This window comes from Mastomys coucha, unplaced genomic scaffold (assembly GCF_008632895.1).
Source record: "Mastomys coucha isolate ucsf_1 unplaced genomic scaffold, UCSF_Mcou_1 pScaffold22, whole genome shotgun sequence".
Lineage (NCBI taxonomy): Eukaryota > Metazoa > Chordata > Mammalia > Rodentia > Muridae > Mastomys > Mastomys coucha.
The window spans coordinates 136,892,156-136,913,605 of NW_022196905.1; the positions used below are offsets into that span (position 1 = coordinate 136,892,156).

General features: G+C 46.1%; 2 protein-coding genes across 2 annotated transcripts in view; one reads left to right on the plus strand and one right to left on the minus strand.

The window, feature by feature from the left end:
- Positions 1–2,288: 2,288 nt before the first annotated feature.
- The window catches only part of Mmd2 (monocyte to macrophage differentiation associated 2), a 52,299-nt gene continuing 33,137 nt past the window's right edge, over positions 2,289–21,450 (minus strand). The window contains exons 3-7 of the mRNA XM_031338578.1: positions 15,670–15,830; positions 15,277–15,351; positions 10,227–10,328; positions 8,593–8,662; positions 2,289–5,417 (exon numbers count right to left, since the gene is read on the minus strand). Of these exons, the coding sequence (XP_031194438.1) occupies positions 5,214–5,417; positions 8,593–8,662; positions 10,227–10,328; positions 15,277–15,351; positions 15,670–15,830 (612 nt within the window). The 3' untranslated portion in view covers positions 2,289–5,213. The remainder of the gene's footprint in view (positions 5,418–8,592; positions 8,663–10,226; positions 10,329–15,276; positions 15,352–15,669; positions 15,831–21,450) is intronic.
- LOC116070711 (putative peptidyl-tRNA hydrolase PTRHD1) lies at positions 20,108–20,554 on the plus strand. The gene has a single exon (XM_031342166.1). The coding sequence runs from the start codon at positions 20,108–20,110 to the stop codon at positions 20,552–20,554; it is 447 nt and encodes a 148-aa protein (XP_031198026.1).

Consider the following 21,450-nt stretch of genomic DNA (forward strand, 5'->3'; position numbering starts at 1 on the left):
TTCCTTCTGTCCTATGGGTCCCAGGGATCCGCCTCAGGTCACCAACATTGGCATGAAGAGCCTTTAGAGGCTGAGCTATCTTGCAGACCTCCACCTTCTTTTTTTGAGACAAGTTCTCTCACTGAACTTGGAGTTCACCAGATTAGCCAGAATGGCTGGCCAGTGAGCCCCGGGGACCCTTCTGCCTCTGCATCTCCATCACCAGGCTCCGGCAGAGCTCTAGATGTTTGTTTGCAGGCTTAGAAGGAGAAGAAAGCTGGGAAATGAGGGCGTGGCTTAGCTGGAAGAGTTCTTCTGGCTTGACAAGCACAAAGCCTGGGGTGGATCCCCAGCCCAGACTGACTGGCTAGTGAGCCAGGGACCCTTCTGCCTCTGCATCTCCATCACCAGGCTCCTGGCTGGCCAGTGAGCCCTGGGGACCCTTCTGCCTCTGCATCTCCATCACCAGGCTCCGGCAGAGCTCTAGATGTTTGTTTACAGACTTATATGGAGAAGAGAGCTGGGAAATGAGGGTGTGGCTTAGCTGGAAGAGTTCTGGCTTGACAAGCACAAAGCCTGGGGTGGATCCCGAGCCCTACATAAACCCGGTATGGTGGTGCACCCCTATAATCCCAATCCTGAGAGCTAAAGGCAGGAGAATCGGAAATTTAAGGTTATTCTTGGTTGCATGTAACCCTGATCCTGTCTATAAAAAAGAGAGGAAGGAAGGAAGGAAGGAAAAGAGAAAAGCTGGGTGTGCTGGTACATTTCTTTAATACTAAAACGTGGATCTCTGTGAGTTTGAAGCCAGTATGGTCTACATAGTGACTTCCAGGACAGCTAAGGCTATGTAGAGAGATCTTGTCTCAAAAAAGAAGAAAGAAAAGAAAGAAAGAAAGAAAGAAAGAAAGAAAGAAAGAAGGAGGAGGAGAAGAGGAGAAGAAAAGAAGAAAAAGAAAAAGATAAAAGAAAAGGAGGGGTGAAGAGAGAAATGGGGAGAACAGGGCAGAACTAGGTAGGCAGGAAAGGATGGGGGTTGGGGGGTTGGGTGGAGCTGAGGGCTCTCTGCTAGCTTCTGTCCCCACCCATCATTCTGTGTTGCCCCACAAGGACCCAGCCTCATCCAAGCCTCACTGGACAGTGAGACTCAGGTCACTTTCAATTCTTAGTGCTGTTCCCTCTTCCTGTCACTCTGTGCCTCCCCGCTGTGCCTTCCCATGGGAAAGCCACCCAGACCTCCTCACACTCCTCCTCTAGCTCCAGTCTGAGGTTAATTCAAATCCCACCATCCCTGGCCTGTTCCAAGCCCTCGGAAGGAAGCTCTCACAGCTGCGTGCAGCTGGGAGACACATTGTTGCAGTCGGTGTAGCTTTTTGGGACATGTCCATATTGGAGTGCTGGCATCTAGGGTCCAGCATGCTCTCTGCTTCCACACACCTGGTACATCACCCAGAACATTCTTGGAATAGAGAAGGAAGCAATAAGCCATGAGAATATCTTTTCCTGCTCAGGTGAGCAACATTTGGAGTCAGGACTGGAATGCAGTGGAATCCTGGGAAACTCTCTTCCTGAATGATGCTAGATTATCAGCAATGTGTCTAGAACTCGAGCAAGGGAAGGAAGAGTGGCCAAGGCCTTTCAGGATGTCCCCAAGTGTTACCTATAGGTAAATTTCACCATTAATGAATTGTTCCTTGGGTTAGTGTTGAGGTTTGGTCTGCTGCTAGGTATTGTAATGCTAAGTGTGGGCCCTCATGGCCTGGTTGTCCCAGAGAGGAGAGTTTTCACACAGACCCAAGTGATGCTATGTGACCTCACCCCCAAGTTATTTCTGATTGGTCAATAAAGATGCCTAAAGCCTATAGCTGGGCGGAATTGAGATAGGCGGGGCTTGGTGTTCCAGGACTTGTGGGTTGGAAGAGACCACAAGGAAGGAGAGAAGAAGGTGGAGAGAGGAGAAAGACATCATGGGTTAGGAGTCAAGAGAGCATGGCCATGGGCTGGAGAGATGGCTCAGTGGTTAAGAACACTGACTGCTCTTCCAGAGGTCCTGAGTTCAATTCCCAGCAACCACATGTTGGCTCACAACCATCTGTAATGGGAATTTAATGCCCTCTTCTGGTGTGTCTGAAGACAGCAACAGTGTACTCACATACATGAAATAAATAATAAAATATTAAAAAAAAAAGTAAGAAAGAAAGAAAAAGAAACAAAGAAACAAAGGAAGAAAGCATGGCCCTGAGAGCTGGCCAGTTGGAGTTCAGAGCAGCCCAGATGAAACATAGTAAGTAATAATTCAGGATTGTCAGTAGGAAATAGATTTTAATAGCATACAGGGTAGAGATCTACCCAGCAATAGTACTAATAAAAGCTTATTATAAATATAAATATCTTGTATCTGGGAACTGAATAATCAAAGACAGGTTAAAATCCCGGTTTGGGATTAAATATTTTCAATAACAGGTTGAAACTCCAGCACAGGAATCTTCTTTATCAGAGCTCACTTTCCAGGTGGATAATTAGCATAACTAATTAGAACACCAGGCTGGGTGTTGCTGTTGCATATTTATTTATTTATGTGTATTTGTATGTATACGTAAATCTATGTATGCATGTATATATGTATGTGTGTATGCATGGATGGCTGGATTGGTGGATGGATAGATGGATATATAAGGCAGAGGACGGCTTGCAGAAGTCCATTCTCTCCTACTGTGGGCTCAGGGAATTGAACTCAAGTCATCAAGCTTGATAGCTAGCTCCTTTACCTTCTGAGCTATCCCACCAGCCCCACTGTGTATTTATTATTCCATTCCTTTCTTCATGCAACCTTATATGGTGCTGTCATTTCAAATGTTATTTATTTGTTTATTTGTTTGTTGGTTGGTTTGTTTATATATCTTCATTCGTGTGAGTGCTTTGCCTTCATATGTCTGTGCACCAGATGCCTGCCTGGCACTTACAGAGGTGTAAGATCAAAAGGAGGTGTCAGATCCCCTGAAATGGGAACTAGAGATGGTTATGAGCTGCCATGTGAGTGCTGGGAACCAAACCCAGGTCCTCTGGAAGAGCACAGCCATCATCTTAACTGCTGAGCCATCTCTCCAGCTCCCGTATGAGATACTGTTTTACTTTGTTTTATAGCTGGGGACATCTGCCACAGAGGGCAGGGGATTGGCCTAAATCCTTGCCAGTGGGAAAGACCAGATTTGATGCCAGGTCTAGCAAGACAGCCCTGCCCTCCAGGAGCAGCTTATGTACCTGAGTGGCAGACAGGGCTCTGAGCTGTGGTACGTGATGATGAGCACAAGGAGTAAGCAGTGCAGAGGATAGCCCCAGAGTCACACGAATACTACAAAGTTCTCAATACCTCTGTGGGCTTTGAAGGATGAATAGGAATTGGGTAGGAGAAAAACCTCCTGTAGGCTGTCTAGGGACAATTCAAATAAATACCCAGCCCAGGGTCACAAGGAGATGGAGTAGTACCACTCAAGAGCTCAGCAGGGGCCATGTGGTCTCTTTGAAGTGCCAAGCCAATGTCTTAGGCATCCATTACTGTTCCTGGGAACCTCCCCGGTCCCCATCAGCATCCTAGCTAGCAGCAGATGCTTTTCTTGGTCTGGACTGTACCACGCCTGGGGCATTCTGACACAGCATTCCAGATGCCCCATTTCCCACAGCCTCAGGTCCAGGGGGAGGCCAGTTATGAGGGTCCCTTCTCAGTCAGCAGCCAGCTCTCTCCAATGAGGTCCTCTTCTCTGAACCCTGACCCCCAGTTGGAGGAAACATAGGGTAATCCATGGGTCAGGGTTACCCAAGATGATTACCAGGGGCTGGAAGTCCTGTTCTATTACACACACACACACACACACACACACACACACACGACTCATACATGTTCATACATACAGACATTCATGTGCACAAGTAGGCTAGACAAAACCAATCTTAAAGTTCACTGGCTCCATCTTTCTGAAGAATGCATAAACTTGATTTAATACTGGCTTTGACATATGGGATTCCAGGTGCTGAAGCCCTGAAACACCTTGGAATGTGCTAGAACAAAGTATATAAGGCACCCTGTCTTGGCCCACCCTCGCCCACACCCATCTGGCTGGCAGCTGTTGAGTAAGACCTTGGATTTCCAGCAGACTTTTGCAGAGTCTGAGGTGTCAGTTCAGGTCAGGAGCCAGGCCTGCTGCTCCAATACTCAGCCAGTGTCCAGGTGGCATCTTATGACGAGGCTAGTCCAGGAGTAGAGGTGGCTGAAGACAGGCCCTGGGAGCTACGTTCTTAGCTGACAGGTCACTTCAGAGGTTGAGGGATGAAGACATCCCACCCATTCGGATAGATGAAGACCCGGCCCCTAGGCCCACCAGAGGAGCCTCTAAGAGCTATCTCATGACACCGAGAAAAGCCCCTCTGGTGAACACAAACAACATCATTTCTCCAGATTCTTTGCAATGATAAAAAAAAAAAAAAGGCCAGGTAACAGCAGCAGCAGCATCCCAGTTCTCAGCTCCTTTAGAACCAAGAGCCAGCCATGGCAGAGCAGAGTATCAGGAGCTGCTTGGAATATATGCCTTAGTCTCCCTGCACTGCCTCCAAACAGCCTACTTCAAGAACTTCCTCAAATATGGACAGAAGGGAATAGAAGGTAATGGTGTCCAGAGATAAGCATGCTCCTGCATACAGCGACTTCTAATAGCTATGCTGTGATCCTGTCTTTTAACATACCAGGCCAGCCAAAAGGTTCCATCATTAGCACAGAATCAATTAGTAATGTCTGCATGGGACACTATATTGAATTCTACTGCTACATGCATGCTGCAATTGATTGGTGATGCCTACCATGGTCAGGGATATTCCCCATCTGTCATCTATAATGCTAAGTTACTTTCCCCTGAAGCAAAAAGGGAGGCCCTCAGAATCTTAAAAATTACCTTTTGGATGATCATTCCCTATTTGGCCCTTTTCTGAAGATGTTAATATTGGTTATAGTAAAAAAAAAAGTCTAAAGTAGAAACACAGTACTGAATTAATTTCTTCTCCATGGAAATGACTAAATGTTTTCTTCCTTCCTGGAGATTCAAATGATGGTCTGTCTGTCACTGAAAAGGACCTTAGACCCATGAAGAATTCCATCCAGGAAAAGACAGGCAGATCTTGGCACAATTCACTTCCCATGATGCTTTGATCCCAAAGTCCAAGTGACCCCATGGAGTCTGGGCCACTCATTTGGACACCTTGGTCTGCAGTGTACTGGGCAGGTAGAGGTACCTCCAGATGGCATAGTAGTGGGTACCAGCACCAAATGCCACAAAGAGGTGCCAAATGGCATGGGCAAAGGGAATTCTTCCATCACTCTTAAAGAACACCATGCCCAGACAGTAGAAAGCCCCTCCTGTCATCAGCTCCCAGATGCCGTCAGTGTTGGGCTGTTGGAAGAAAAGGATTGGAGACAAGTCAGAGGAAGAGCCAGTCATTCTCTGTCACCCGGACAAAAAGACATGCAAGTGGAGAACAAGCCAGAGTCTGCTAGAAAACCTCAACACCACTATGATTTCCCAAATCTGCAATTGGTTGATGATGGCAAATTGGACCCTCAGAGGCCCAGCACTTGGGAGAAGGCAAATGCAGCAGGATTAGAAGTCCAAGGAAAGATGGAAAGATGGCTCAGTGGTTAAGAGCACTGACTGTACTTCCAGAAGTCCTGAGTTTAAATCCCAGCAACCACATGGTGGCTCACAACCATCTGTAATGAGTTCTTATGCCCTCTCCTGGTGTGTCTGAAAGCAGCTGCAGTGTACTTGCATATAATAATAGTTAATAAATAAATCTTTAAAAAGAAGAAGAAGAAGAAGAAGAAGAAGAAGAAGAAGAAGAAGAAGAAGAAGAAGAAGAAGAAGAAGGCCACGGTCAGCTGCACAAGGCTCTGCCTCAACAAACAGACCCCAAATTTCAAAAGCTGCTTTTCATGTGGCAAGTTCATGAGGAACTTAAGCAAAATATTGAGACCCTGAAAAAAGAAAGAGGAGGAGGAGGAGGGGCTGGGGATACAGCCTAGAAGTAAAGCACTTGCCTAGAATGTGCAACATCCTGGGTTCAATCCCCCATCATTCCACATACATGTGCATGCCACAATGCGCTCTCTCTCTCTCTCTCTCTCTCTCTCTCTCTCTCTCTCTCTCTCTCTCTCTCTCACACACACACACACACACACACACATGGGCACATGCATGCAGGCACACGGGCACACACAAACACACACACATACATGTACATGCACACATGCATGCACACGGGCACACACACACATGCACACTCACACGCATGGTCAGTTAGTGTGCCCATACCATGGGATGTTATTCAGCCTTGAAAAGGATGGCTGTTCGGACACAAGGAACGGTGTGGAGGAGTTTCAAGGACATGGTGTTAAGTGAAATAAGCCAAGCACGAAAGGACGGCTACCATGGAATGTGACAGTCCCAAAGTAGCCAAGTCCACAGAGACAGAAAATAGGAGGGCTGGATGATGGAGGAATGTTTCCCAGGACCATCCTCCAAGCGAAACCACTGCCATCCTTGGGCGTTTGGGCTGGGCCTGCTCAGCAAGGATCACAACAACTGGACTTGTTAAATGCTGGCATTCCCTCTTGAAAAGAGAGGTCGGGGGTTGGGGGGTTGGGAGGGGACATGGTACCCTCCCCTGAGCATCCAGCCATCCCTCCCAACCAGTTCTGTGTAATTCTGCCCTAATCGCTTATAGCCTTGGAGTCTCTGAGAATATGGGAGGAGACTCCATTTACACAGCCACGGGAGTCATTATGCATGTTGGATGCAGACATTTAGTGTGGCTGGTTTAAAGTCGCCTACATATCGGGCCATAAGTTATCACCCACTGCCCTGCAAGTAAGCCTCGCCTGGACTCTGGTGGACTCCAGAATGGTAGATGCTTACATCTTCCTGGGGAAAGGAATTTTAGCAGTGGAGGAGAAAAAGGATTGTGTGTGTGTGTGTGTGTGTGTGTGTGTGTGTGTGTGTGTGAGTGTGTGTGTGCGCGCGCGCCCAAGGAAGCCGGCAAAGAGTACTACCTACCCTGGAGCTGGAGTTCCAGGTGTCTGTGGACTGCCACATGTGGGTTCTGAGAGCCACACTCGTCCCCTTCACCTGTACTGATCTACTCCTGTCTACTCCTAAGGAGTAGACACAGGATCTACTCCTCTTTAGGTCAGTCGGGTTCTATTATCTTATCTTTCTATGACTCAAACAGCCATGACACAAAGTCTCTCTCCTGGATACTGGGAAAATGGCATCTGCCTGCAACTGCAGCATTGAGCAGGTAGAGGAAGGAGGACGTCAGGGGTAGCCTGGGCTATAGAACAGGGCCAAACCTTACTCAATACAGAACAAAACAGAGAAGAGAACTGAACATGAGAATGCTATTCAGCCTTGAAAAGGGAAGAATATTCTACATAAGGAATTTGATGGTAGCCTGGGCTACATGAGACATAAAAAAATATTTCTTACAGATTTTAAAGATGCTGTGTGGTGTTTAGTTTCAGCTGCTGAGTTGATACAATCTAAAATTGCCTGGGAAGAAGGTAACAAAGAAATGTCTAGATCAGGTTGTTTTGTGGGTATATCTGTAGGAGATTATCTTGACTATTATTATTATCATTGATGTATGAAGACTCATCCTAAAAATGGCCAGCATCATTCTCTGGATTGAGCCCTGGACTGTGTAACAGTAGAGATGGTAAGCTGAGCTCTAAGCATGTATTCATCTCTCTCTGCTCTTGGATGTGACTAGCTGCAGCTAGTTCCTGCCTCAGTTTCCCCTCAATGACAGACCTTACCCTAGAATTGCGATCTGAACAAAGCCTTTTTTTTTCCAAACTGCTTTATAAAAATGATTTTATTCTTAGTTATGTGTATGGGTATGGGAGGGGATGTATGTGCATCATTTGTGTGCAATGCCCATGGAGGCCAGAAGGGGGCTCCTGGATCTGGAGTTAAAGGTGTTTGTAAACCACATGATGTGGGTGCTAGGAACCAAACACAGGTCCTCTGTAAGAGCCACAGCTGCTTTTAACCACTGAGCTATCTTTTCAGTTCAGCCCTCTAAGGCGCTTTTTGTCATAGCAACAAAAAGGAAACTAAAACATTTTAGGTGATATTGTGAATCACTCCAAGGTACCGAGGCTTCTACACACACATACACACACACACACACACACACACACACACACACACTCCCTAGTCCTCAAGAGTATTGTGGCTGAATATTAACTACATAGTAGCCATAACACCCAGTGCTTCCTAGCAGGTATGACATGCCAGGCATCATGGTCAGTGCCTTGCTTGAACTGTCTGGTTACCATTGTAGAAGATGGAGACCTAACCTCACAGTTAGGCACAAGGGATGTTCCATTTCCCAGGTGAGATCTCCATGTTTTCTGTCCCTTTAGACAAGCACACGAACCCACTGGGCCTCTGTTTCCCCTGCTGCCAGAGGAGAGGGGTTTCTTGATAGTCTCAAGAGACTGGTCTTGCTAATGCATGTGTTCCCTCCACTAGATTGGAGTCCTCGTAATGAACAAGTAAAACTTACCATGGAGAGGATGACCAGGGCAGGGAAGAAACCCATCACCACATAGCAAAGCAGCTCCACAAGCTTGTACCTGGGAAGACAAGTCATGTGACCTCAGGACAAGTTTCCAAGGAGGGTCAGAGTACACAACTTTCTGATGCTGAAGACCAGCACAGCAAGAAGAGGGGATCTTCTCAGTGTGACACTCCTTGGCACATATTCTACCCAGCAACATCAATAGATAAAGGGGATTGTGTGCTACCAATATGTGGCCTATGCAGACATTACTAATTAATCCCAGCACTATCTTCCACAGGACCCAAGCAGCCATTCTCAATCGTGTTGAACTACTAGATCAACCGAGCTCTATGCCATTCTGAATTGTTTGTCTCCTAGAGTCCCTGGGGCTCTGCAGATGTAGGACTTTGTTATTTTCTGATGCTTCCCGGATTCTTCTTCCTCCCCAACTTAATGACTCTCATTCTAGTTCCATAGCAGTAAAAGGTTTTGGGATATGTACCCTCTTAAAGCCTTTTCCCCATTATCTGATAATATAGTCTAGGGAAGGCAGGAATGTGTGAACTAGATCAATGGGTCAAGTTACCTATGGTGTTATTTTAAAAAATCTAAAGAGGACAGTGTGCTGGATAGATGGCTCAACAGTTAAGAGCACTTCTAGTTGGGTTTCCAGCACCCACAATGGGCAGCTCACAACCATCTATAACTCCAGTTCTGGGGATCTGACAGCCTCTTCTGGCCTTCTTGGATGCCTACACACATATAGATGCACATAAATGAAATTAAAAGCTTTCATGTGAGTGTTTATGTGTGTAGGTGCACATCTGTGTGAGATGTGTGTACAAATGAGTATGGAAGCCAGAGAAGGGCCTCTGTGTCATTCCTCAGGGGCTACCCACCTTGAGAAAAGGTCTCTCATTGACCAGGACCTTGCCAAGTTGGGTAAGCTGGGTGACTTGCAAGCCCTGGGGAATCCTCTGTTTCTGCCTTCACAGCAGTAGGATGATAGGTATACCACTGTGCCCAGCTTTTAAAGTGTGTTCTGGAGAGCAAAGTTAGGTCTTTGTGTTTGAACAACTGGAACTTTACCAACAGAGCCATCTTCCCAACACCCTCTTATGATAATAGCTCTTTTGGAAGACACTGAGGGCCCAGGGAGAAGGCTTCATTGGCAAAGGGCTCTCTGTACAAGTACAAGGACCTGAGTTCAGATCCCTGCAGCCACATAAAAGCCAGGCCATGATCACACACACATCTGTACCCTTGTCTCTAGGAGAGAAGAGTCAGGATTCCTAGAGCTCTCTGGCCCCTACACACACACACACACACACACACACACACACACACACACGCACACACACACACACACACACACACACACACACACACACGCACACACACACACACGCACACACACACACACACACATACACAGGTGGGGGGTACTTCAGATCTGTGATCTGTCCCTCTTGGTCATGGGGCCTGGGGTACACTCATGGGCCTCCTCAAGGGTAGGACGTAAGCAAGGCTGGGTCTTCACATTTCTGGGATCATCCTTGGGGCTCACCAACTAAATAGGTAGTACTGAAAAACTAAGGGACACCTTGCCAATCTGAGACTCCCCAGCCCTCACTTACCGTTCATGGAAGAAAAAGACATAGACAGTACCAATGGAGGCCATGATCCAGACCAGCCAGCGCATGTGGGAGGCCCAGGGGCCTAGCTCCCGAAGGTTCAGCCTGGGAGAGAAGAAAGCCAAGGGCAGAGCCTGAGGGAACTGCTATGGTCCAGCACTACATGACCAGACTGTCCCAGGAAGCAGATGCCAGAGCAGCCCAGTCCCCAGGTCTCTCACAATGGTGAGGTAGAGCGCTACACAACCTGCATTGGAAAGGTGTCATCCCAGCTGAGGCAGGAGAATCACCAGTTTCAGGCCAGTAAAAGCTACACACGTGAGATAAGACCCAGACAGAAACTAACCTCAAAGCTGGGAAGACAGTCAGTAAAATGCCAGTCACTTAAGCATGAAGACATGAGTTCAAATCCCCAGAACCCACATAATCCCCAGTGACAGGGAGGCAGGCACAGGAGGATCCCTGTGGCTCAGTCAGCATCCAGTCTAGCTGAATAGTGAGTGGTAGATTCAGTAAGAGACCTTGTCTCAAAAATAAGGTAGAGACCAAACAAGGGAGACGCCAGACCTTCATGTGACCTTTGTCCTTCACATGAGTGTATGCACACATGTGTACCAGAACATGTATACACATATACACCACATACAGAAATAAACATGGGCCCTTTCATACTTTACATTCCTTCTACTGGTTCTGTTTATACAGCACCATGCCCAATTCTTGCAATTTTATACGATATTTTAAGAACACATGTAGGTAATTTTGTGAGTGTGTGTATGTACCCAGACACCATGGTGCATGTGTGGAGGTCAGAGGACACCTTTTGGAGGGATTAGTTCCCTTCTTCTATGACTTGGCTTCTGGAGAGAGAACTCAGGTTTGTCTACAGAAGGCAGGGTTGCTTGCAGACCCCTTATGCTTTAACCTGCTAAGTCATCCTGGTTGGTTGGTTAGTTGGTTGATTGATTGGTTAGTTGGTCGGTTTGTTGAGACAAAGTCTACCTAGTCCTGGCTGGCCTGGATCTCACTATGTAGTCCAAGCTACCTTCAAACTTGCAGAGATCCACCCACCTCTGCCTCCCCAGTGCTGGGATTAAAGGTATGAACCCCTGCGTCAGGCTGAGACATCTTAAAGGCCCTATTCATAGGCATTTTAAAGTAGAAATCCCAGCACTAGCAAGGCAGAGGCTGGGATCTCTGAGTTTGAAGCCAGCCTAGTCTACAGAGCAAGTTCCAGGATGGCCAGGGACATGCAGAGAAATCTTATCTTGAAAAATCAAAAAATAGAAAAATTAAGAGTATAGACTGTTTGAATCAACATGGTGAAATCCACAGAGGCTACTATAGATGTTGGGCTGGGAGATCAGTCAGAAGTAGCAAGCTTGAGTTTGGAAAGATGGCTCAGTGGTTGTATGTATTTGTTGGGTCAGCTACTATGGAACACGCCTTTGGTCCCAACACTGGGGAGGCAGAGCCAGTGGAACCAGGCCACCCAGGATTACAGAGTAGACCCTTCAGAGAGAGGGCAATGAGTGAGAGAGGGAAGGAGGAAGAAAGGGAGGGGGAGGGAGAGAGGAGAAAGGATGGGAAGGAGAGAGAGAGAGAGAGAGAGAGAGAGAGAGAGAGAGAGAGAGAGAGAGATTCGTTGCTCTTGCAGAGAATCCAGGTTCAATTCCAAGCCCCCACATTAGCCACCTGTAACTTTTGTCCCAAGGGGCTTGATGCTCTCTTCTGGCCTCCACAGGCACCTGTATGCATGTGGGGCACATACACACACTGTCACACACAGACACCTAATTAAAAATAAATAAATACCTATGTGAGCATATGCACATGTATATGATATATATGTATATGTTTATATTATATATGTTTGTTAATAAATGTACATAGCATGTTGGAAAGAGAACAAGGCTAAAGATTATGGGATGGGGAGAATGGAGTGCCATAACAAATGTGACTTATAAAAGAGGGGATATATATATATATACATATATATGTGTGTGTATATATATACATATATGTATATATGTGTATATATATACATATATGTATATATGTGTATATATATATATATACATATATATATATATATCTGATAGTTCTTCTGGTTCTAACTTGGCCATGGATTTTCTGTTTGGAGTGATGGATGCATGCATAAAAACACACTTGATAATAATGTGTAAAACCCAACGTGAAGCTCCACAGTACCCACTCCAAATGGCTACTCTAACTGTGTGGAAGACCACTGAGATGTGTAGACTTGGGGTATGGTTAATTTTGGCATGTGCTTTTTATTTAAGAAAGTTTTCATAATAAAGTTTATAAATTTTGAAACAAAAGAAAAATAAATCTTCAAAGGGAGGCAGTATAATAGGGCCTGAGTGATGGCTCAGCAGTTAAGAGCACTGGCTGCTCTTCCAGTGAACCTGAGTTCAGTTCCCAGCACCCACATGGTGGCTCACAGCTGCCTGTGGTCCCAGTCGCAGAAGATCTGACACCCTCACATAGACATAGACATACATGGAGGCAAAACACCAATGCTCATAAAATAAAATAATTAAATTAAAAAAAAAAAGAATAGCAATGTGGTGGTTAGTGCCATCAACTAGATAAAATCTAGAATCACCTAGAAGGGCCGAGGATGGCTGGGAGGGGCGATCTTACTTTTGTGCACAGATGGAGGGAGACTCGTCCAGGATGGGTGGGTTCCTGCTGTTCCCCTGAACCAAGAGCTGGAATGATCACTTTCTCCCTTATGTTGCTCTCATCAGTGAATCCATCACAGCCCAGGGTGGAGGGTAAGACAGCAAGATTATATTCTTTACACACGAAATAAATTACATGTAAATGTGGAGAAAGATCTAAGCCCCTTCCCATGCAGGGCAGCTTAGAAAAAGACAATTAATAAGGTGATGATGAAAAGCCTTTAACTCTTCGCTTGGAATGAATTCCTTGGATGAGAAAAGAATTTAAATTATGCATCTGTCTGTGGGGGGAGTGCACATGTGTGCAGGTTCCAGTGAAGGCCAGAAGAGAGCGCCATATTCTTTAGACCTGGAGGTACAGGTGTTTGTGAGCTGTCCAACATGGGTGCTGGGAACTGAACCTGGGTCCTCTGCAAGAGCAAGTGCTCTCAACTGCCGAAAGAAAAGAGGGAGATGAAGAGAGAGAAGGAAGATGAGGGTGATGATGATAACGAGGAGGAATCAGATGCTGAGTAGGAAGCGCTCTGCTCACTATATAACTGTCGTCACAAAGGCATTAAGTAGCTGAGCATGGTGACGCACACCTGTAGTCCCAGCTACTCATAAAGACTGAAGTCAGAGAATCTGCTCACTGAAGCTCATGACCAGCCAAGGCTACACAGAAAGACCCCCATCCCAGAAAGTGGGAGGGAGAATGTTTACCTAGCACTTGTAAAAGAAATCCTGAGTTATACCCACATCAGAGTAATTTAAAAAAACAAAACAAAACAAAACAAAAAACAAAAAACAAAAAAGTAGCTCTCTGCTTTCTTTCTTTTTTTAATAGAGTGGGTTTTTTGTTTTTGTTGTTCTAAGATTTATGTATTTATTTATTTATTTAATGTATGTGAGTACACTGTCACTGTCTTCAGACACACCAGAAGAGGGCACCGGATCCCTATTACAGATGGTTGTGAGCCACCATGTGGTTGCTGAGGATTGAACTCAGGACCTTTGGAAGAGCAGACGGTGCTCTTAACCACTGAGTCATCTCTCCAGCCTTTGTGGAAAAATCATGATCCTTCGAATTCCTGATCCTGCCTCAGCGAACAAGGTTAAGATGGGTGGAGGATGATCCTGGACATCACACATAAAATATGTGTACACCCATGTACATCACACACACGTACCCACAAACACAAGTGTACATACACACAGGCACACACACACAAAGGAAAAGATAACACTAGAAATAGATACGTTGGGTTTTATTTTGTTTTTGAGACAGGAGCCCCCTGGGTAGCCAGGGCTGGGCTCAGACTCTTGATCTCCCTGCCTCAGCCTCCCAAAGTCTGAGGTTGCAAGCACATGCCACACACCTGTCTAAATACACACTTGATAATGTACAGTAGATGTATGTCCTCCCCCTTCATAGAGGGGAAGTGTAGTTCAGTGATGGGGAACTGATTTGAGTCCCCAAACCACAGGGGGAAACGGATAAAAATATATTAAAGATGAATAATTTTTTTGAAAGGAGGTCTCACTATGTAGCTTCCCTGACCCCAACCTGTCAGAGACCCACCTGCCTCTGCCTCCTAAGTGCTGTGATTAAAGGCATGTGCCACCACACACAGCAATAAGTAAAGCTCTTAAAACATAAGTATAAGCCAGGCACTGTCATACATGCTTGCAATCTCAGCATTTGGAAAGGGGAGGTAGGAGAGTCAGAAATCCAAGGTCAGCCTCAGCTACATAGGCAATTCAAGGCTGAGACCCAGTCTCACACACATAAAAAAAAAAATCTAAAAACAACAAAAAAAAATCACATGTATATCTGCAAATATGTGCAAGTGTGTCTATACATCTATACAGCCATTGACATCTACTTATATCTGTGAATATATGTTAATATATGCACAAGCATTTGCATATATGAAGACATTCACACTTGCTCTTTTTTTTTTTTTTTTTTTTTTTTTTTTTTTTTTTTTTTTTTTTTTGCCTACAACTCTTGAAGGATATGCTAGGTAATTCCTGGCATAAGAGTAAGAATGAGGGGGCTGGTGAGATGGCTTAGCAGGTAAGAGCATCGATTGCTCTTCCAAAGGTCATGAGTTCAAATCCCAGCAACCACATGGTGGCTCACAACCATCCGTAATGAGATCTGACGCCCTCTTCTGGTGTGTCTGAAGACAGCTATAGTGTACTTATAGTAAATAAATAATAAATCTTTAAAAAAAAAAAAAAGGAGTAAGGATGAGCATGTCTTCTTACCTACTCCCCGTCTGTGTGGCCACCAATCACCCACCCAAATTCAAGGAGGAGAAAGGAAGGCAGCCAGTGGGGGCGGGGGTGCTGCCACTCACCAAGGAGCATAAGAGGCCGCAATGAAGAAGTAAATCACCATCCTGTCGATCATGTGTAGGCAGTGTTCTACCATCCTAGGGCAGGGAGAGGAGGAGGTGGGTCACAGCCTCTCTGTGCCAGCAGGGAAGCCCAGCAGCACCCCCAGCAACTGCCATGGGACAGCCTTGCCCTCCCTAGCGGGATGCACCCGACCCACCCTGTACAGAGAACTCCCCCTCCAGCCTTGGTCTCTCGGCCTCTCCACCAGAGCAACAGCTTTCCAGGCTGCCTGCCATTCTGAGGGTTTATGGAGAAGCCTCGGGACCCCCATTAAGATGAGTGCTAACACACCTCTGATTATGTGTGTATAGAGTGTATGTCCATCTGCCCTTCCGTGGGTTGGGCAGGAGTACCTGAGATGGCTCTTCTTCCATGAGACTGTGTGGAAAATGGTGGATACCACAAAGAGGCCACAGAGGCCAAGGCCGTAGATCCAGGCAGATATGGTCTCCCAGTCATCATCGGACAGGAAGTAGAGGTTGGAGCTGCCAAGGATGCTGGGAATGATCCAGAACTAGACGGAGAGAAAAACAGATCAGGGCAAGCCTTTTAAAAAGTAGATATCTTGGAGGCTGGAGAGATGGCTCACTGGGTAAGAGCACTGACTACTCTTCCAAAGGTCCTGAGTTCAAATCCCAGAAACCACATAGTGGCTCACAACTACCCGTAATGAGATCTGATGCCCTCTTCTAGTGTGTCTGAAGACAGCTACAGTGTACCTATTTATAATAATAAATAAATCTTTGGGCTGGGAGCGAATAGGAACTGACAAGCGGGGCCGACTGGAGGTCCTAAAATTCAATTCCTAACAACCACATGAAGGCTCACAACCATCTGTACAGCTACAGTGTACTCATATACATAAAATAAATAAATAAATCTTTAAAAAATAGATATCTTTTATAAAAGATTCATTTTCTTTTTAATTTTGTGTATATGTGTGGGGGTAGAGGAGGAGCTGTGCACATGAACACAGGAGGCAGCAGAGGCCAGAAGAGGACTTTGGACCCCTAGAAGCTGGACTCTCAGGCAAGGGTGCTGGGAAACACACTCAGGTCCTCTGCATGAGCAGTGTGCGTTCTTAACTGTTGAAGCATCTCTCTACCCTCAAGGACCAACTCTTTTGTGCTTGGTGCAGAGGGTATGTGATATGAGGCACAACAGGCTCTTTATGTGACTCTATGGCACTGGATTATGCTTATGTGTGTGGGAGCTATCATTTCTCAGCCATTGTTTACTCTGCTTGTTTGTTTTAAATATTTTTGTTCAGTGTATGTGTGTGCATTTGTGTGCATGTGTGTACATGTGTATATGTGTATGTGTGTGTGCATGTGTATATGTGCATATGTGGGTGGGTGTATGCATGTGTATGTGGGGGGGTGTGCATGTGTGTATGCATGTGTGGGTGTGGGTGTGGGTGTGCATGTGTGCATGTGTATATGTGCATGTGTATATATGCATGTGTGTGCATGTATGTATGTGTGTGTGTGTTGTGTACACTTGAGTCAGAGTGCACTATCAGAGATCGAAGTCAGTTCTCTCCTTCCACAGTGTAGGCCTTGGGGATTGAACTCAGGTCCTTGTGCTTGTGTAGAAAACCTTTTACCAACTGAGCATGTCCACTAACAGCCTCAGACTTTGAACAGGGCCCAGAGGAGCACAGAGCCCCAGGATCCCTCCCTTTCTCCTGATCAGCAGTTCTCAACCTGTAGGTCAAGACCATCGGAAAACACATTTTTTCTCATGTTCTTAGGATCTCCCAACCATAAACTTATTTTTGTTGCTACTTTATAACGGTTTTGCTACTGAGCAGTGTCTCAGTTCCTAAGATAGTCGGAAATGTGTGTGTGTATGTGTGTGTGTGTGTGGTGGGGGGGGAATATGTGTTTTCCGAAGCTACAACTCTCAGGTTGAGAGCCGCTGCTAGATCATGCAGCCCAAGACCTAGGCAACATGTTGCCCACCAACCACATGAATGATAATAGTATCACTTAAGAAGTGAAACATTTTATTTCAGAGAAATAGAATCCATTTCCATTTTCCCAAAACTTTAACTGACACATAAAATATAAAAATTGTACCCATTGGGCACTAAAGAGAGAGCTCAGTGGTTAAGAGCAATGGTTGCTCTTCCAGAGGACCCAGGTTCAATTCCCAAATCCCACATGGTGGCTCACAACTGTCTGTAAGTCCAGCTCCAGGGGATCTGATGCCCTCTTCTGGCCTTTATAGGCGCCAGGTATGCACATGGTGAACAGACATACATCCAGGTGAAATATCAATTGACAGGAAATTACAATCACAAAATAAAACTTGTACGTAATGGACTGGAGGCCTGACTCATGGAAAAGGCACTTGCCATACAAGTGTGAAGACCTGAGTTCAGATCCCGAGAACCCACATAATGCCAGACAAGGTTGTTAGAAGCCAGGACAATCCAAGGCTTCCCCTGAGGTCCTGATGTGTAGAAAAGGAACGTAGTTAGTTCTTTGTCTAAAAGCATGAACATGCTTGACAGAGTGTCTTAGTCAGGGTTTCTATTCCTGCGCAAACATCATGACCAAGAAGCAAGTTGGGGAGGAAAGGGTTTATTCAGCTTACACTTCCACATTGTTGTTCATCTCTAAAGGAAGTCAGGACAGGAACTCAAGCAGGGCAGGAAGCAAGAGCTGATGTAGAGGCCAGGGAGGGATGTTACTCACTGGCTTGCTTCCCCTGGCTTGCTCAGCTTGCTCTCTTATAGAACCCAAGACTATCAGCCCCGGGATGGCCCCACTCACAGTGGGCTGGGCCCTCTCATCCTTGATCACTAATTGAGAAAATGCCTTACAGCTGGATCTCAAGGAAGCATTTCCTCACCTGAAGCTCCTTCCTGTGTGATAGATAACTCCAGCCTGTGTCAAGTTGACACACAAAACCAGCCAGTACACAAAACCAGTAATGGCCTGGGGCCACAATCTTGGGGGAGCTGTGACTCCAGATCCTGGGAACCCAACTTTTTCCTACTAGGAGCTGTGTTTATCAGTCCCAAGGCCACTATATGCCCAGTCTGTGACACAGCTGCAATATGCTGTGTCCCTTTTGTACAACATTGCTTGGTTAGCTTCCTGCTGACTTCATCCCATTGTGTGATAGGTTTCTGTTGACTCTGTCCCAATTGCCCCTGCAAATAGTATAGAGGATGGAACATGCCTTCATCCTAGCACTTGGGAAGCAGAAACAGGAGGATCTGTGAGGCCAGCCAGATCTACAGAGTGAGTTCAAGGACAGCCAGGACTACACAGAGAAACTTTGTCTCTGGAAAGAAACAAAAACAAAAACAGAAAAAGAAAAGAAAAAGAAAATGAAAAAGGATGCTATGCTTAATAGTATGAGTCACGAGTGCTTGCAGATCTCCTGATTTCAGTGTTTCATCTTCTTTATTTCCCATTCCTGTTCTATCCCCTCAACACCTCTATTTAGGACCCTTATTCCTGTGGTTTGGGTGACATGGTAGCACATGTCTATAATCCTAGGGCTTCTACATTATCCCAACATTTCCACAGTGAGATGAAAGAATACACAGACTCGCATGGACCCTACACCAGTGAAATGGACCATCTCAAGCAAGATGGAAGGTGAGAAATAACACCTGTGACTGTCCTCTGCCCTCCACACCTGCATTGCGAAACATGGGTGCTCACACTCTCACAAACAGGCACACACACACACACACACACACAAAGATTTTTTTTAAAGTTGTACATGCTAAAGTGGTATCACAAAATTTCTGTTTGAAAATGAATCTCTCAGAAGACTAGTCTCAAACTCAACTGTCTCCTGTCTCAGCCTCCCAAAGTCTAGAGTCACAGGCCTGTGTCATCACACCTGGCTCTATGCAGATTTTCTCCTCCTTCTCCTCTTCCTCCTTTTCTTCCTCTTCTTCACAACCATCGCACCACCATCAATTAAGTACTTATTTTTAATTATATAAGGAAGTGGTGCATGTGAGTGCAGGTACCAATGGAGGCCAGAAGAAGGCAGTAGAGTCCCCTGAAGATGAGCTACGGGTGTTGTGAGCTGTTTGCTATGGGTGCTGGGAATCAAACTCAGGTCAAAGACAGCTCTCTTCTTAAATTTTTATCATTGCTTTAGGAGGAAAGCAGCCAAATGTCCTTCTAGGTTTGTTTGCTGGTTTCCAGTGCTGGGAATGGTATCGAAGGCCTCCCTCATGCTGTTCAAGGCTCTACCAACTGAGCTACATCCCCGATCTTCTTTCAAAGTTTTTTAAATGTACAATTCCATACATTGTTGTGTTGATAGAGGGCTTGTGTGTCATTCCCAAATGACATCCCTAAGCCAGCATGGCAGTACACACCTGTAATTCCAGTACTCAGGAGGTGTGGACTGAAGAAAAAAACGGAACTCAAGTTCATCCTTGGCTACATAGTGAAAGGGATTGAATAGGCAGGGTGGATTGGGGTGGCAAGGGTTCCAGAGAGGGGAATGACATGTGTAAAGGCATGAAGTTTCCGTGGGGACATCATTTGCAGAGGCATGAAGTCGTGGGAACGGCAAGCAGCCATGGAAGTCAGGGGCTCTGGACAAGAGTGTGGCAGTAGCAGTGTGAGCGGAGATCTAGGACCTCTCCAGAGACAAGCCAGAGTGACTACATGCTCTGCTGGGTAATAGGAAGCCGCTGGGGGTTCTTTGAATGAGAAGCGTGCTCAGTTCCATAGTCTGCGGTGCTACAGCGGGGCTTCCCTTAGATCCTCTTCATCCTATGGGACCCTGAGAGCAGTTCATACTGGAATGGTCAAGAAGGACCAGGAAGATGACTACATCAATAAAGTATTCTCGAGTCTGATTATCAGGAAGATGGCAAGCTCTGGGGTGGAGCCACAGATCCTTGTACAGTACTTAGTATTACGAAAGGATCTTTCTCAGGCTCCTTTTTCCTGGCCCACCGGCGCATTAGTAGCGTGGGCTTGTCACGCCGCCAGAGCAGCCTTGCACCTTCATCGAGACCATCCACACACAGCAGCTTACCTCCGGGAGCTGGGGCGCATGCGCAAGGTGGTTCTTGAGGCTGCTGATGAGACCACCTTAAAGGAGCTGGCTGAGACCCTGCAGCAGAAGAGCATTGACCACATGCTGTGGCTCGAGCAGCCAGAGAATATTGCCACGTGCATTACCCTGAGGCCGTACCCCAAGGAAGAAGTGAGCCAGTATCTGAAGAAGTTCAAATTGTTCAAGTGACTGATGTTCTGGTAGAACTGAGTGTCAGCTGGGTCTGGCAAGCCACATGGCCTCCATCCTGGAGCATCGTGGATTCCTTTTAATGCTGACATACTCTTCCCTTACAGTTATGGTGGTTTCTTAAGAACCAGCACAAATTCAAATTAAAGCCCTCATTAATGAGTACCTGCTTAAAAAAAAAAAAAGTATTCTCTGTGCAAGCATGAGGACCTGAGTTCAGATCCCCAGCACCCATGTCAAAAGCCGAGCCACTTGGTGTGTGCTTGGAAGCCCAGTGGTGGAATGCAGATACAGGCAGTTCCCTGGGGTCAGTGGGCGAGGGAGAGAGAGAGAGAGCATCCTATAAGCTAAGATGAAGTGGGCTGAAGTACTTCTTATGAAAGTCTGACCCCTGGGTTTGAGCCCTGAACCCCACGCTGCAAGTGGAGAACTGACCCCTGGAAGTTGTCCTCTGACTCCATTCATGTGCACCCCCACACACACAATAGATAAAGAGCCAAAGAGATGACTTTGTTTAATTTCTTTTTTTTAAAGATTTATTTATTTATTTATTTATGTGTATGAGTACACTGTAGCTGTACAGATGGCCATGAGCTATCATGTGTGTGGCTGCTGGGAATTGAACTCAGGACCTCTGCCGGCCCTGCTCACTCCAGCCCGCTCGCTCTGGCATAATTCACTGTAGCTGTCTTCAGACGCACCAGAAGAGGGCGTCAGATCTCATTACAGGTGGTTGTGAGCCACCATGTGGTTGCTGGGATTCGAACTCAGGACCTTCGGAAGAGCAGTCCAGTGCTCTTACCCGCTGAGCCATCTTGCCAGCCCCTAATTTCTCTTTCTTTCTTTCTTTCTTTCTTTCTTTCTTTCTTTCTTTCTTTCTTTCTTTCTTTCTTTCT